The sequence below is a fragment of the Desmodus rotundus genome, chromosome 4, assembly GCF_022682495.2.
Source record: "Desmodus rotundus isolate HL8 chromosome 4, HLdesRot8A.1, whole genome shotgun sequence".
NCBI classification, from domain to species: Eukaryota; Metazoa; Chordata; class Mammalia; order Chiroptera; family Phyllostomidae; genus Desmodus; species Desmodus rotundus.
In genome coordinates this window covers 48,411,299-48,428,946 of record NC_071390.1, presented here as the reverse complement: position 1 = coordinate 48,428,946, position 17,648 = coordinate 48,411,299, and the positions used below count along the sequence as shown (strand labels likewise).

The following is a 17,648-nucleotide window of genomic DNA, read 5'->3' as shown; positions in this document are numbered from 1 at the left end:
GCATTTTTGCCATTGTACAAATCCTTTTTCCTCAGTATTTACTTAAAATAAGTTTAAACTACCAGTAGCTACATAGATATGTTCACAGCTCTAAACACACGACCTTATAAGCAAATATTCCCAGGCTTCTGAATTCCGACATATACAATGTAATGACTGAGTCTCCTGCCCCTGGCCATGGTGAGTGGTACTGGACCTGCCCTCCCACCACAAACAAGTACAAAACTGGGCAAATCATATGCAGCAGTTGCTTGGGGACGTGGACAACAGGCAATGCAGGACTACAGGCCCTGGAAGAAGGGAACACTTGGGATAAGCCATAATACACCCCAGCAGAGCACAGGGAGGTGGAACCCAAGCCAAGTACAATAGTCCCACTGAGGTGAGCAGCAGAGACCCAAGTTCAGAGTTGCTGAAGCAACTGAAATTTGAAAGACAGAGTGTGGAAGAAAAGAAAGGGTGCAGTGGAGGGGGAGCCTTGAAGTCTGTGTGGGAGTTCCCCATGGGTCCTTGGCCAAGGGCTGGGCTGAACACGTGCAGAGCCTAGCAGAGAATAGCTTGCTAAGGGTCTGAGGAGAAAGTCTCAATGAGGTGGCAAAGGGCTGGGAGATACGGGAGTTTACCCCTGCTGGTTGTGAGGAAGTGTGTTAACACCCAGGCGTTCGGCCGAGACACAGAAAGGCACATGGGGATTTTAAGGACCCCTTAAAGCAAGCTACTCCAGCTCTGTAACAATGAAACCTAAAACCAAGCTGGATCAGGATAAAAAGATGACACCAGTTAACTGCCTGCTAGAATTAACTGCCTCTTCTTCTACGGAAAACAAAACAATCTAGATTCCTTATGATTTATCACCCAGCACACAACAAAAAATAATAATAATCATTACTGTCCCAAGATTCGAAACTGAAAAGTTCAAACCACAAGTGAAGGAACTGACCAATTAGGCGGTATTCTTAAGTCACTGATTTTACGCAGATCATCCTTACATTCCAGCACAGGAAATATCTGCTTTGCGTGTCTCAGGAAAAATGGAAATAAGTCATCCACATGAGCTGGAAAAGAAAACACTGATTAACAGGAGCGATCTACACATTATCTGTAACTACATTTGGTGAAACCTTTTTTCTTAATGAGCTAAGTTGGGGGGACGCTGCCGGGATAAAGAGAAAAACCCTGGACTGAGAAACTACCCTTTCCTGAGATCCTGCGTCCTCTTACACGTTCCTCTATTTTCATTTGTATTTTCTAGAAAAATGGCTGCCAACCACCATGCTCTACTCTCCCAATGCAAGCAGGAAAGGATCAGTATTGGTGAAAGTTAAATTAAAAAAATAAGGAACCTAGAAATAAACATTAGAGAAAAGGCCTGTGGTTACTGAAGAGAAATGCAGGTGCAAACCTTTTTTAAACCACAGACCACTGAGACACCAGACGTGAACGTGAACTGATTTCTCAGCAAGGAGCCTCCACATCTTGGTGGCTCTGAGGAGGGCGGGGCTTGTCCCATTCTTCCGTGTACATAGGTTCTACCTCAGTGCCCGGCACAGGGTAAGGTCTAATGATCAAATACATTTAAAACATAAAACCAAAGACAACCTGCCTATGAGAACAAAATAATGATGTTCTTACTCTTTTTTCTTTTATGTCAAGAACTCTGTCCTGATAGGAGGAAGCAGTCAGGGGCCGAAACAGCTGGAATCTGCTGTGCATTAATTCCACCTCGTGTGAGAGTCCGTTTCACTGTGACTATTAACACACAGTGACGAGCAGATGGCTGATAGAGCAAATCCACCTCCGGTCTAAGACATAGGGGTGATTGAATAACTAGCTCGGGCGCCCAGTATAAGAGCAAAAGGACCCAGACAACCTCCTAGGCCAGCACTGCATTATTTACGGAGAATGTAAAGAAAGCCCATTCTAAACAAAGAAGCCCTGACTAGGGAAACGAACACGAAGAAGGGAGGAAACAGAAAGCACGGTCAGCAGGACTTACACAATCTCCACAAACACTTGCCTGCACTGAAGCAAATATCATTCAGAATAATGTGAACGTCCACATCCAGGGCCTGCGACTGCATGATGTAATTTCTAAAGCTTATGAACGCCTGGTGGAAGAGGCGGGCTGCAGGAGACACAAAGTCACAACGGGCAGGCTTAGTTTTCCTTTCACGTTTCGTGTTAGGAAGTATATACACACAGCACACCTAATTAATCGAAGCATCTTTTTTTTTTTAATTTATCCGATCTGGGTTAAAACTGAAATCCTAGCGCAACCCGAAGGCAAGCTGAACACACAGCTCCTTTGCCGTATGTCTGCCTCACCAGGTTCATCTTGTGGGTCTCCTGCTCAGACAGAAGCAAAGGTCAGGGACACCCTGCAGATCACGACTGTGCCCTTGTGTCCAGGCCACCCAAAGTGCTACACAATACTGGCAAAGCTGTAACCCAGAAAGGAATAAATATCTCCAGTGGAATTTCATTGGCATTACCATCGAGTCCATAATCAGCACCCAGTTTCTGAATTTCTTTCCTCTTGTAAAACTTGTCTAAAATCTTCTTTACTTCATCTGGAAGAAAGATAACAAAATTTATCATTTGTTTAACCCTTGTTTCCCCAAGACAGAAATGCCCAGAAAGCGAACGAAACTCGAAGTCCTAGCACTCAGGGCTGCAGTCTACTGAGCGTTGCAAAACTAGCTTTACCCATCACTAGCTCTTTGTGATTCCGCAGTGAGATGGAGTGCCGAGGAAACGGTAACCGGGAACACCACGCTGTTCCTGTCGCAATGCAGAGGAACCAGCAAGAAGCTACTGGATTAGACACTGCCTCCAGCCTCCACCCACCGCTTTTAGATAACCACGGTCCATTCTGTCTACTTACAACCATTACCAACAGCTAACACTAAGCAGATAAATGGTATCTAGGAAGACAACCAAAACTGCAAGGACCAGACCATTATACTTTTATGCAAATAACTAAAGAAGCCGGGGTGATCTTTGGTTTGAAGAACATGATTTCAGGGAGAACAGATTACACTTATTTTGTTCTAGATGGCGTAACTAAAGTCAGGGGGAAGAGAGGGAAGGAGATTTCAGTGGAATTTATACAAGAGCTTCCGAAGAATTAGAACAATGAAAAGGGGCTGCCTCACAAAAGTGCCAGCTGCCTGTCACTGAGAGTACTCAAACAAGACTTAAATGACTGTATCTCAAAGGTAACGGCAGAGAAATTACTATACTGCAGGAGAGGGTGAATTAGATGCCTGCTGAGGGAGCATGCCACTATGAATTATTTTACAAAATATGTTAAATTAATCAAGCTGAGGTTGTGCTGCCATGAAACATGTTAAAATACTGTTGCATTATTCTGTACAGATAAACATTTCACCGATCCAGCCATACACGCTGCGTTCCTGGAGATGTGGGAGGCAGTCAGACAGACATAAGCAGGGCAAGGAGCGGGTCCAGGTAGGAAAGATCACCAGAGTAGAAAGCACTGGGTGCCTAGCAATAGGCAAAACTGGGAAAACAGCCCTGGCCCAGTGGCTGAGTTGGCTGGAGCATTGTCCCATATACCAATAGGTTGCAGGTTCGATCCCTGGTGGGGGTGCCTAAGGGAGGCAACTAATTGGTGTTTCTCTCTCCTCTCCCCTTCTCTCTCTCTAATCAATAAACATATCCACAGGTGAGGATTTAAAATAAAAACACGAATCCTGGGAAAAGAAGGGCCCGGGCCCCGGGGTGACCTTTCCTCCCTTAGCATATCGCTGGTCCCGTGGCTCAAACCCTTTCCCAACCTTTCCTCCCTGGCATGTCACTAGTCTTTCTGTACACTCCCTTGGAGGAGGAATAAGGGGCTGAAGAATGGCCTCGTGGGACTCCCACACAGGCCCTTGCACAACCACTCCCTTAAGCACTATCCCCTGGGGAACATCTAGGCCTCAGTTGTGTTTCTGTTCCAGGTCCAGAAAAGCAGCAAAACCAGGCAAGCCAAGTCAGAGCTGGCCTCAGGACCAGCTGCACTGATTAATGACCTCTTGTCCTGGCACTGACCAATCAGTGGAGACCAGGACCCTGAAAGGACACACTTGGAAAGTTCATGAATATTCTATTGATATCCTCCCCTGGGACCACCCCTAAAACACCCACCTTTAAAAGCCCTTAGGACAGAGGACCCAGTAAGGTTCTCTCTAGGGAGCGTGCCCTCCTCGCCTTTCCCCACCCCTTACCACAGGTGCATGTTCCTTGCCCTTCCCTCTTCTGAACTCCAAGGGCCCTTCTTTTGCCTCTGTAGCTTGTTTCCTGAGCCCATTTCTTCTACGGCTCACTTCTCCTACCTCTCTGATTTCCTAAGTAAACTTTCTCTTACAATCTGAGTCTTGGTTCTGAATTCTTCCTTAGCCAGAACTCAAGTAAAGAGGTTACGGACCAAGTTCCAGTCTGGCCCCACCAGTCTCACACCTGGTGCCCTTTCGCTGCCAACAGAAAGGCCGGCCAAAATTGAAGATCTAGTCTTTGCCCATGATACACAGAAAGGCCAAGTAGCCTACAGTTCTACCTCCCAACTGCATCTTCACACAGCCACAACACACCCAACACTCACTGAAGCAATTAAGCCTGAATAAATCATCCACCAACAAAAATTTGTTTGCAACATGAGGGAATTTCAAAATGGCTGGTTTAGCCACATACTTGCCCACTAAATGTGATACATACATATTCTTTATCACAGACTGTTATCCTGACGTTTCTGGGTGCCGTCACTTTGTACCCAGAGGGGGTGAGGCAGGATACAAAGTTAGGGAAAGATCCAGGCGAGTGGCATGAGGAAGGAGGAGCCACCACCACTGGGCAGGATCAAAGGGAAACAATGAAGGACAGGACAGGAACCCTGTGGTGTGGCAAGGCCCCTTCCCACCAGAAGGCGGAGTCAGAACGTGGCACCACAAAGCTTGGAGACAACCCCTCCACCCTTGGAAACATAAAATCCCTGCAACTAGATGACCACGCACTCAACTCACTCTCCAGTCGGACGTGTATGTTTTGCTTGTTCCCCAGCGGAGCCCACGCCCTGGCCTCTTTCCTGGGCGATTCAAGGACCTGGAGGTTGCCTGACACGCTGAAGGTCCTGGACCCTGTGGGACAGAGCCGGCCCCCAGCTCCAAAGCAGTCCCATAAGGGGCAACAGTTTCTTGGCAGCAATAGTGGAAAACAGTGACAAATAAAAGACTGGAATAAAGCACAAGCAAATGCTTGGGGATATTCTGCTGACCTAGAAACTCAATCTAAACATCAAATTTATTTAGAATTAATCCATTTCCTATAACTAACACTCCAGTGTTACACAAGAACAATACTTTACTCAATGTAAAATGCTTAAAAAATATGAGGTTTCTCTTGCTAAGTGAAAGAAACTAGTCAGGAAAGACCACACACGGTACTACATGAAATGGACAACAGAAGCAATGTGGGTCCGTGCGCCTAGGCGGAGGGCAGTGGGGTGAGCGGGGTGGGGAGGAGACTTCTCCTGGCGGTAAAGATGTTCTAAAATTAATTTATGGTGAGAGCTGTAAACCCTGCAAACATACCACTTAATTATACATTTTATGGATAAGCTTTATGGTATGTAAATATTTTAAAGCTGATTTTAAAAATGAATATTACCCCCACAAAAATGTAAGGGTTCTCTGTACCAATACTTTATTTTACTTAAAAGGATTTTCTAAAATCTGCTATCGGTTTTTAGAAGTCAATTAGAAAACATTAACAATGGAAACAGCACTGAAAAAATGTGAATCTACTACAGAAGCACATGGAAACATAGTTGTTTTCCATTAAAATTAAGCTTTAACTGTTTCATTGTTCTTAACAGGATGACCTGATTTTTTTTCACTTCTCATTAAAATTAACAGTGATTACAGTGGACATTCTCTGGATCTGAGCCACAGCAGAAACAACAGTCACGACTTTGAACTAGGTAACGGAGTTTCTTCCAGCTACCTGCAATGACAGCTGGGGGTTTAATGTGGCTACGCTGGGATTCAAACTGCACTTGCTAAAATGAAAAGACCCACTATAAACTCTGAACAGCTGCATTGAGTTTTAAATGATTACCTAATCTTCAGAAGAGAAAAGAGAATGTTCAACAAGACAGTCCATCAGAATAAGTTCTCTTTTTAAATGTAAGTGTACCGCCAGGAGTCTTTAAACAAAACTAATGGTCTGCTTTTACTCCCCTTGCATCCTGAATTAGAACATAGTGGCTATTTGCTGTACGTCTAGGACTCCTCAAACCTTATGATGGTTTAGACATTTTGTTAAGATGTCTCAGTTCTCCTGTTCCACTGTCCTCACCAATAATTACTGGCAGCCCACCTCAACGCACGGTCACTTGAGGACTGGAGAAGTAGACCAGCCCATGTGCAATTCGACCTCTTCATAACAGAACTAAAAAGGCTAAGGCCACAGTGGTGACACTGGGGGACAGAGGTCACCAGAATGGTCAGAAGGTCTCCAGGGTCCAAAAAGGGAAGGCAGGATCAATCCTGAAGACACACTGTGGCAAAGTTAGTAGTGGCATGATTTCCCACCCCTTTAATATTACAACGAGTTTCACTACCCTAGTTATAGCATTAAAGGGGTAGGAAATACACCACTATAACACAGACAATAAAGACACTGAAATCGTGGCTGCTCTGCCTGTGGAGCAGGCTTCTCTCAGCCCCACTGCTTCACTAGTAAACTCTCCTACTTAAAAAAAAAAAAAAAAAAGACATTGAAATTGTTAAAAAATGTTCGCTTTCCCTGGTTCAGTCATCGATTCAAATGGAGACTACAGCCAAGAAATCAAGAGAAGGCAGACAGACACTGAGAAGGGCGGTAATAAAAGAATTCGGAAGGATCACCGAGAACAAAAATGTTTCATTACAGACCAAGGCTGATACCATCCACACCCTCGTATTCCCAACTACTATGTACGGGTGTGAAAGCTGGACAGCGAAGAAGGCTGATAGGAAAAAAAATTAATTCACTTGAAATTTGGTGTTGAAAGTGAGCTCTATGAATACCCTGGACCATTAAAAAGATAAGCAAATCAAGCCTGAAACAGCGCTGGCGACAGAAATGACAAAACTGAAGCTGTCTTACTTCGGGCGCATCATGGAAAGGCAGGGATCTTTGGAAACAACAACAGTGCTGGGAAGATAAGCAGCGGCAGCAGAGGAGGAAGACCTAGGATGAGACGGGCTGACTTCACAAAAGCAGCCACAGGCGAGAAACAACAGGAGCTGGGCTGGCCTGTTGCGGGCAGGACATGGTAACGTCACTCATTCAGAGTCATCAGGAGTCAGAGCCGACTCAGCAGCACATCACACACATTAATACTGGTGGTGTTGAAGCAAAAAAGAAGAAAAAATATTTTAAACTACAAAAAAATACTTGTGTGGTTGAGTGTTAGGGTATACAGAACATGGTTCTAGTAGCGGTCGGAATTCACGCTGAACCTTTCATATCATCACAAAGGGAGTCACAAATTGTAGATGGTTTGCTAAAATGCCACTATTGCAGCAGAAGGCTGCATCAGGCCGGATGCCTCTGACCTTTCTGCATCTTGCTCAGGGGATGGGATGACAGCAGCGTGAAGGCTGAGGAGCCTCAGCTATTCCCTACACCCCAAATGTGTCTGTTCGTGGTAAACTCACATCAAATGACAATAACTTCAGTAGACTCTTTCATAAGGTTCCTCTTGCCACTGACAGCATGATTATCATCCAGGAAGCTAAATGGACTCAAGTCAGAAAAGTGTCGCCTAATAGTCTGTATGATCCAGGGCCTGACTCCATAACCTTGACCCCCTCCCTTAGCATTACACCCTAATTCTGCGCTTCCTGAGTGCTATGTCAGAACTTATCAGCCCAGTTGTTTTGACAAGGAAGCTTCCCCAAAACTTCCAGTTCGCCCTCCTCATGGTTATGTGAGAGGCTTCAACCCTCTTGCGCGGGAACAAGGTCCAATCTGCATCTGCCCATCTACCAGTACCAGAATCCGAGGAAACGCCTAGAACCCGCCTCAATTAATCCGACCCCTTCGTCAGGAGTCACAACTGCTAATAAAATCCACCAGAATATTATTTGTTGTAAACATGCCAGTGATCAATCAAAAGTCAAAAGATCACACTCTGGAAGTGCACTTGTCACCTGTGGTCAGCCAGGGCTCACCAGGCTGACCTTGATATCTGGGTGCTACCTTCCCCCTTCACTGCTCCACTTGAGACCTCCCAAAGCTTCCGGTTTTGTTACCTGGCCAAGAAGAGGGCTACTCTGCCATGGAAGTAGTTAACCTGTAACTCACCACTGGAACTTCTAAACACTTAAAAATTCGTAAGATCGCCCAAAAGACATAAAAACCCTGCTCTGGCAGAGATAGCTGATTGTAAGTGGAAACATATTTGAGGAATTTTACACCAGCTATTAACAGTCTAAACAGAGAGACCCTATTTATAAAATAACCTAGAAAATACATAATTTTGTTAAATCCTCACACCAACCTACATTATGTAGGTAGGGGAGGTTATCTGGGCTCCTAGGAGAATAGTTTTCCCAGTTTCCATACATCAGATTCTACTGCAGGCCGACAGCCCAACAACTTTTAATTCCATTTTTAACATAGCAAATGTTTAGTACAAATGATGCTAGTGTACATTTATTCATCCCTTTACACTTCTCAAAGTGCTCTGCCAAACATTTTATGGTAATTTTTACAATCCAGAGACATAAATAGAGAATTTTTTTTTCAGATTTTATTTAATTTTTTTGAGAGGATGAAGAGAGGGAGAAAGAGGAGAGAAACATCAATGTGTGGTTGCCTCTCATGTGGCCGCCACTGGGGACCTGGCCCACAACCCAGGCGTGTGCCCTGACTGGGAATCGAACTGGCGACCCTTTGGTTCACAGGCCAGCACTCAATGCACTGAGCCACACCAGCCAGGGCAAATTATTCTTATTTTACAGATGAGAAAATGCAGAAAGGTAAGTAAATTGTAAATCAGGCCAGTCACTTGCTGAATTACAATTATGCACAATCTATTTATATTCAATGTATTTCCACATGGCTAAATGTGTCACAATCAACCAGGAAAAATGTGTGTGTGTGTGTGTGTGTGTACACAATCACCTACTATGTGACCAGAACAGCATTTGGTTCATGGTGGACATCCAAAAAGTATTTGTTGGGGATATCTGTCTACCTCATAAGGGTTGTTAGGAAGATTAAACAAGTCACGTGCTTCGAATGGTTATCTGCCTAGCAAACATTCGATATAAGCCACTGATTGCTATTTTAAAAAAAGAAAACAGTGAAAGAATCACAGGGATATTCCAGGCAGAGGAAGTAGCATCTATAAAAGGCCCTGGAACAAAAGCACACAGTTTACCAATTTACTAAAGCGTGGAAAGGGGCACGCAATGAAGCTGGAGGGACCCAAGCCAGATCAGCAGGGCCTTACAGTCTGTATCAGTGATCGCGAACCATTTTAAACTGCAGACAACGGAAACACATTAAATAATTTTTTGCAGGGGAAAACATGATTAGATCTCTTTTAAAAGGATATACTGTCTGCAGGTAAAGAATGGATTAGACATCAAAGGTGTTCAAAGAGACATGTAAAAGCTATTTCAACAGTCCCACCAAAAGACAGAACCTGGTTATTTAGGCTAGGTTGGTTGCAGTGGAGAAGGAGGGAAGTGAATTAATTCAATATATATTTATGTTGTAAAATCAACAAGACTTGTCGACTCTACTTTCTGGTTGTTAGATGCAGGGGGTGAGATATGGGAAGAAATAAGACTACCAGGTTTTTGACCGGAGCACCTGGAGAAGCAGCAAGTTGAGGAGAAGGTAAGTTGTCTTGGACACGTGAAGGTCAAGTGCATGTAAGAAATCAAGTGGAAACACCACATAGGTAGCTAGATATACAGGTCCAGGGAGAATGAGAGGGGTCCAGGCTAAAGAGAAAGGTCTAACAGGAACACCGACTTGAGGAGAAAGGAGAAAGTGAGCCACCCTGGGGAGAGTGCAGAATGCGATGGCAAGGTAACAAGGGACAGTCTCAGAGTACCCCAACGTTTGGGGGGAAGAGCAGGCAACTGACTGAGAAGCGGCAGCTTCTTGTCTCAATCTCTGTGTGAAACTCTGATAGCTTAATCACGTGGCCACACAGAACTGTAGCAGTTCATTGTTCTCTGCAGCCCCTCTTGCAATGTTAAAAACTTGTTCTACTAAGTTCAACATCGGAATCAACCCTAGCCAAAGGAGATGAAAAATCACCCAGCGTACCCTGTCTCAAGGAGGTACGTAAGGGTTCTCCACCAGAAGAAAACCCGGCGCTAACAATCTGCCTTCACTCTGTCCTCTTACTGGAAGGGTCAAAGACATTTACGCTCTCGGGTAAATTGGGATAGTTACACAAAATAAGCACTTTTCTATATTTAAATCTAGTAAGTTTACCTCACACAAAAACCACTTATTCCTTAAAAAGTACTAAAAATGGGAAATTGTTTTTTTTAAGTAAATTAGGTTCAGTTTTACAAGATGAAAAAGTTCTGGAGATGGGTTTCACGGCAATGTGAACATACTCAACACTGCTGAACTGTGCCCTAAAAACTGGTTATGATGGTAAATTTTGATTTTTTGTCATAATTTTAAAACAATAAATAGTAACATAAACATTTACATTATTAAAAGTACCAAGGTAATGTAGCCCCCAACTCCAAGTACAATGAAAGGGCTTAACAGGGCAGGTTAAAGAATAACACATACTGCAAGGCACCCATCACGTTTTTAGTAAAAATACTGTACTTCTGTCCTGAAAAACAAGGTCTGACCCATAGCATGTTGTACTCTGTATTTTAAAGCTACAGCCCGGGCTGGCCGTGGCTCAGTGGATTGAACCACGGACGGAGAAGCAAAGGGTCACCATTTCGATTCGCATCAGAGCACACGCCGGGGTTGGGGGCCAGGTCCCCCCAGTGGAGGGCGTGTAAGAGGCAACCACAAATCGATGTCTCACTCTCTCTTTCTCCCTTCTTTCTCCTCTGTCTACAAAAATAAATAAAATCTTTGAAAAAAAAATAAAGCTACAACAGGAGGCAGAATGTTGCTTGTTGAGGCAAAATGCCTAAAGAGAGTTCCTGGAGAGCTGATGCTCTGTGAAGCTAGAGCATCCCCCATTCTCCCAGAGCTTCATCTGGTTGGAGAAAACTGCCTCACCTCCCCAATCACCCAGCCCCAGAGTCTAAAACTCCCCTCGTAAACAAGTACACGTCTCCCTGTCAAATCCACCCAAAGTTGCTTTGCGAGACAACACGCACTATCTCTTGCTGATGCTAAGCGAATCCTTTCTCTCTGGAGCCCCGGATGCTCACGGTGACGACCACCTTCGGCGAGGACACCCGTATCATTTTCAGTTTGTTATCCATATGTCCTTCCTCCCGATGACACTCTTTAACTTTTTGGGACGAGGGAGATCTGGATCTGAGTCTGGTTCCCCTTGGCAACCACCACACAGCCCAACACGGGGTCTGGTTTGCGTCAGTGCCCAGTCAACGACAAAGAATACTGAAAGAAGTCCCCTGGCTGTCACTACCGCACTCCCTTGTCCCTTCTCAAAGGCAGTAATTCTGGGCAGCGAGGGCGAAACAACCAAGGGTGCGAGAAAATTCAGTCGTCCAACTAACGGCTCAAAAAACCGCCCCATCACAAGAGGATTTAAACCATTGACAGAAGAAGAGTGAAACGGAAAGGCCACTCTGGGCCGGCATATGAAAGGATCGATCGGACACAGTCTCAAGCCTTCAGGGGCTCACAAACCACTTAAGGAGGCCAATTCTGTTCGAGCGGACCTCGGGTCTCCCGGTGAAGGGGGTGCAGCTTCCTCACAGCCGCCCAGCGGACCCCACCCCGCAGCCCCCGCTAGCTCCCGCACTCACTCTTGTCCAGGGGACGCGTGAGCTCGGCCCCGACGTCGCCATCCGCGCTGGGGCCCTGAGGTTTCACAGTCAGCGGCACAAACAAGGACGTGTCCGGGGCTTTGGAACCTCCAGAGGAAGAGGAGGAGGCGGAGGCAACGGCGGGAAGGCGCCCCAAAGCTCCAGGAAAGGGCCCCACGTGGGCACGAAGGGCAGAGCAGACCGCGGCCCGGTGGCCAGCGCGGCGCCCCGCCGGGAGCCGAGCCCACAGCAGGGCACACCGGGAGAAGGACATTTAGACCGCAGGCCCCGAAAGAGACAGGCAGGAGCAGCACGGGGACCCTGCGGTGGACATGACGCAAACCAGCAGCGCCTGGTCCCCGGAAAGACCCGGGCCGAGCCGAGGAGGCGCCCAGGAAAATGCCCTGTCAAAAAGAAAAAGTGCTGCCATAAGGTTGCTCAAAAGGGGGAAGAAAAGATCAGCAATGAAAACCAGGAGAGATAGGTTCTTGTTATCTCTTTTTATTTAGATATTGGGGCCAGCTTTCTCTAAAATAACAAACAAAAACCCAGAAAATAATCAGGCACCTTTGGGAATGTCACAGATGTGAGGAGGGACCTGCTAAGTGGGTCACGTGAAGCAAGCTGGCCAGGTCAGTGGGCGCCGGTTTAGAAGCACGTGGGTAGCGCCGTGAGCGGTGCTGGGGGAGATGGATGGAGCAGCAAGTACCTGTCTTGTGTGCATGGCTTGCCCACTGGAACGCTAAAAACATTTCCCCAAAGGTTTCTTGGAATATTAACTTTAGTTTTCTGATAGCGTAGCATTAAAGGACATAACTTGATCTGCCCTACAGCAGCGTTGCCAAGATATTTCATTGGTTTACAGTTTCTAAGGTAACCCGCTTCTAGGGCACGTGTGTAAGTACTTAGAATTTGATGTGAGCTGTTTGTGTACATCATCCAAGCTGCTGGTATGTCACAACTTCATAGCAAAAATGTGCCCTTGCGCCCCGCCGAAGTTGTTTCATTTGCACTGGTTGCCATATGAGGTTGCCACGTATTAAATTCAAAATAATGCTGTTAGATTTTCCATCTCTCCTTATACTTTAAAACATCAATATCTTGAAGTTTGAAGGAATGTGTCATGTAATAAGTAGTAGTGTGTGTCTAATGGGATTCCAATAATAATAATTTGCGATGTGCCTTTGATTCACAGAATACTTTTAATTTTTTAATTATTTTTTTCATTACCACTTAGTTCTCTTATACTTCTCCCCACAGAATAGTTTTTAAATATCAAAGGTAAAGAGTAATTTTATTACATTTGGGCCCATATATTGGGCTGGCTAAAAAGTCCGTTAATTTTTTTTCTATAAAATAAAAGATACATTTTTCATTTTCACCAACAACTTTATCGATCTGGATATTTTGAGTATGTCAGCTATCTCCTGATCTTGGCTTCTAGTGGGTAGAGGCCAAGTTGCTGGTAAACATCTTCCAATGCATGAGACAGTCCCACAGCAAAGTATTATGTGGCCAGACTGTCAGTAGTGCTAAGAAACCTCGCAAACCTCTTTCGACACGCTCAGTAAGTCACAGCCCCTTCTCCATATACTGCACAAATCTCTTTTTGTGTTTCAGTTGCATTTTTATCTTTTTTAAAATAGTAAAGTATAATACATTGAAAATGGGAATCTTCTTCCATCTTCAATGTTAAAATGGCTGCACAAAAATTCACCAATTTTGGTTAAGATTTTTTAAAACACACTAATATGACAGCTGTCACAATACAATCTAACAAAATTGTTTTGAATGACATTAAAGACAACTAAGCATTACTAGAGCCATCCTACTGAAAAAACTAAATGACCTTTTTGGCCAACCAATATTTTTCTAAGGCACACCTTTAATTTTATAATCACTAGGAAAATTAGGTTCATCCATTTATTCAGATATTGAGTGTGTATGATGAGCACAAAGTATACCAAACAAAACATGCTGAGCCCTCAAGAGGCTTAAAATCCCCCCTGGACCATCTGGCTCAGCTGGGTAAACTGAAAGGTGGGTTCGATTCTCAGGGCACATGCCTGGGTTCAGGTTCAGGCTCCGGACGGGAGGCAGCTGGTCAATGTTTCTCACTTTGATAATTGTTGCTCTCCCTCCCTTCCCCTCTCTCTCTCTCTTTTTTTTGAAGAGGCTTAAAATCCATTGAATTTACCTCTTTTAAAAGTGTGTTAAGCACAGTCCTGGAGGTGTGCACAGCGTGCCTTGGCTACACAGCAAACAGACATCGAGATGGTGTCAAGCCAGAGTGGCCAGGAGGGCCTTACTAGAAGTTAGCTGAAGTGCAGGAAGGAGGGAGGTGCTGAAGGTGTTGTGTGATACGAAATTTAAACTATCCTGAAGCAGGCACTGTGAGATGTTAGATAGGGGAGTGACATAAGAATTATGTTCATTAGACACCAAACGTAAAAAGGGATGAATTATACGTATTTAACGATGCATTTTCCTCAGTATGCCTTTATCTGGTTTGAAACTTAAAAGATGTTACATTGCAATCCAGGCTAGTATAAACCCCTGGAGATTTCCTTACATACTATGTTGAACAGATTCAGCTGAACATAAGAGGAACATAATTAAATATAAGACCACTGACTCACATGGTTATTAAAATTGAGTATTCCAACTACTTGAGCCATACTGAAGGGTTCCAGAATATGCCATCTTGGCATAAAAGTTTTGAGAAAGTATTTGAGTTACTGAAATCCCCTGTCTGCCTAAAAGCAGAGCCTCCCAAAAAGAACTCCATTGTTACAAATCTCAGGGAGCAACCAGGAAACTGCGGGCCAGACAGAAGTCCACACGGTGCTTAAACAGGCTTTGTCACAAAACTGTTACATCTACCCTCTGCTCTCCTAAGAACCCATATAGTTTTCCTAAAAGTCATTTGCTTTTCCCTATGTGTCCTTTCTCCCCCCAGATTCCCCTATTACATCGTTTGTAAGTATCCTTCACCCCCTTTCCCTATCAATGAAATATGTAAGCCCCCAATTCTAACCACCCCTTTAAGTCACATTTTGTGAACTTCCTTACACTCAGTTAAATCTGTTTTTTCTCTTGCTAATCTTTTGTCAGTTTAATTAGCAGGCTCCTAAACATAGAAGAGGTAGAGAAAAAGGTTTTCTTTCCCAACAATTCAAAACAATGAAAATTCTTCGCTAGTGAGAAAAACAATATTTAAATGGTGTCCAACCTTTTTGGCGTCTCTGGACCACACTGGAAGAAGAAGAGTTGTCTTGGGCCACATATGAAATACACAAACACTAACAAAAGCTGATGAGCAAAAAAAAAAAAAAGGTTTTAAGTAAACTTAAGATTTTGTGTTGGGCTGCATTCATAGCCATCCTGGGCCACAGGTTGGACACCCCTGGATAGTTCTCAACCCTGGGTAACTTTTTTCAGTGCTTATGCCCCAATCCCTGAAATTCTGGTTTTGTTGGTCTGGGTAGAACCTGGCGTGGTTATTTTCAAAAACTGCCAGTGATTTAAATATGCAGCCAGGATTGAGAACCACTAGATTAGATGTTGTACCCTATAAAGACACATTTCTTTTCCATTTCACTTCAGATAAACAGGCCAACTTTTTGCTCAATTCACCAAATACTAAATTTAAATTTTTATTTTTCAAACTGGTTATGCAACAAAGCCTCAAGCAAAGTGAATAAGCATCCTTTTTTTTTTTTTTTGAGTGTTTTAAGCCACTTAATTAAAAGCATTGGGTAGCTATTTAAAATTGAAACTGACAATATTTATAAAAATTGTCACAATTGCAGCTCCCTGAACTGTTGAGCAATCCTGACCGAAGTGATAAATCTGACAATAGGAGATCTGAGAGTAGAGTTGTTTTTGTGTAGGCAGTCAGACAGACATGAGCAGAGCAAGGATAGGCCAGGTACAGGTCACCCGGGCAGAAAGCCCCAGGTGCCTAGCATCTGGCAAAACTGGGAAAACAAGGACCTCACCCCCAGAGTAATCTTTCCTCCCCTAGCACATTGCTGGTCATGTGGTTTAGATCCTGTCCCCACCCCAACCTTTCTTATTTCTGATTATGTGGTTTGGATCCTCCTCTGTCCTCTCCCTCCCCTGGTATGTTGCTAGTCATGCAGTAGACCCCGTTGGAAGAGCAACAGGAGCTGAAGAGTGGCCTCATGGGACTTCCATGCAGGCCCCTGCAAGACCACTCCCTTAAGCATTAACCCCTAATAATGACATCGAGGCTTCAGTTGTGTTTCAGCTCCTGGCCTCCAAAAGCAACACCAGACAAGCAAAGCCATGACTAACATCAGGACAAGACGAATTGACGACTGTCTCCCCGGCACCAATCAGTAGAGACCATGACCCTGAAAGGACACGCCTAGAAAACTGATGAATATTCCATTGGGATCTTCCCGAGACCTCCAAATAAATACTTTCAAGATTGAGGATCAGGTGGGGCTCTCAGGCCTTTCCCTACCTTCCCCAGGGTGCATTTTTCTCACCTTCTTCTCCTAAGGTCCAAGGGCCCTCCTTTTGCCTCAGTAACTTGTTTCCTAAGCATTTCTTCTACAACTCCCTTCTACCTCTGTTGCTTCCTAGTAAATTCTTTTATAGTTCAAGTGTTGACTCTAAATTCTTAGCCAGAAATCAGGCACTGAGGTTGGTGAACCAAGGTCCAGTCTGACACCAGCAGTCCAACACCCGTGCCACTTAAATCATTAAAATAGCAAGCTCAGTATGTGTTTCAAACTTTTTGCTACTGTATTATAGTTGTCCTAATTTTTCCCTTTGCCCTCCTCCACCTCCCTCCACCCCACAGTCAATCCCCACACTGTTGTCCAGGTCCATGGTTCTTTGACTAGTCCTTTCCCCTTCTTTCCATTATCCTCCTCCCCTCTTCCCTCTGGCCACTGTCAGTCTGTTCCATGTCTCTGGTTCTATTTTGCTTATTAGTTTATTTTGTTCATCACATTCCTCTTGTGAGAGCATATAGTATTTGTGTTTCACCGACTGGCTAATTTCATTCAGCATAACATTCTCCAGTTCCATCCATGCTGTCGCAAAAGGCAAGAGTTCCTTCTTTCTCTGCTGCGTAGAATTCCATTGTATAAATGTACCATAGTTTTTTTATCCACTCATTTACTGATGGGCACTTAGGCTGTTTCCAGCACTTGGCTATTGTAAATCGCACTGCTATGAATATAGGGGTGCATAAGTTCAATTGGTGTTCCAGGATTTTAGGGTATATTTCCAGCAGTGGAATTGCTGGGTCAAAAGGCAGTTCCACTTTAATTTTTTGAGGAAATTCCAGTTTTTCCCAGTGACTGCACCAGTCTGCATTCTCACCAGCAATGCACTAGGGTTCCCTTTTCTCCCCATCCTCTCCTCACCAGCACTTATTAATGATAGCCACTCTGACCGGTGTGGTATCTCACTGTGGTTTTAATTTGCATCTCTGACACCTAGTGACGTTGAACATCTTTTTGTATGTCTATGGGTCATCTGTATGTCCTCCTTGGAGAAGTGTCTGTTCAAGTCCTTTGCCTATTTTCTAATGGGACTGTCTTCCTGGTGTTGAGTTGAATGAGTTGTTATATATTTTAGAGATTAAACCCTTGTCCAACATATCCCTGGTCTAGTTTCATT

General features: G+C 44.4%; 1 protein-coding gene across 1 annotated transcript in view; it reads right to left on the bottom strand.

Moving 5' to 3' along the window:
* Positions 1-12,328, bottom strand: part of SUPV3L1 (Suv3 like RNA helicase) — a 30,140-nt gene extending 17,812 nt beyond the window's left edge. Inside the window, exons 1-4 of the mRNA XM_024561283.3 lie at positions 11,988-12,328; positions 2,493-2,570; positions 2,018-2,125; positions 941-1,055 (exon numbers count right to left, since the gene is read on the bottom strand). Of these exons, the coding sequence (XP_024417051.2) occupies positions 941-1,055; positions 2,018-2,125; positions 2,493-2,570; positions 11,988-12,261 (575 nt within the window). The 5' untranslated portion in view covers positions 12,262-12,328. The remainder of the gene's footprint in view (positions 1-940; positions 1,056-2,017; positions 2,126-2,492; positions 2,571-11,987) is intronic.
* Positions 12,329-17,648: the final 5,320 nt, after the last annotated feature.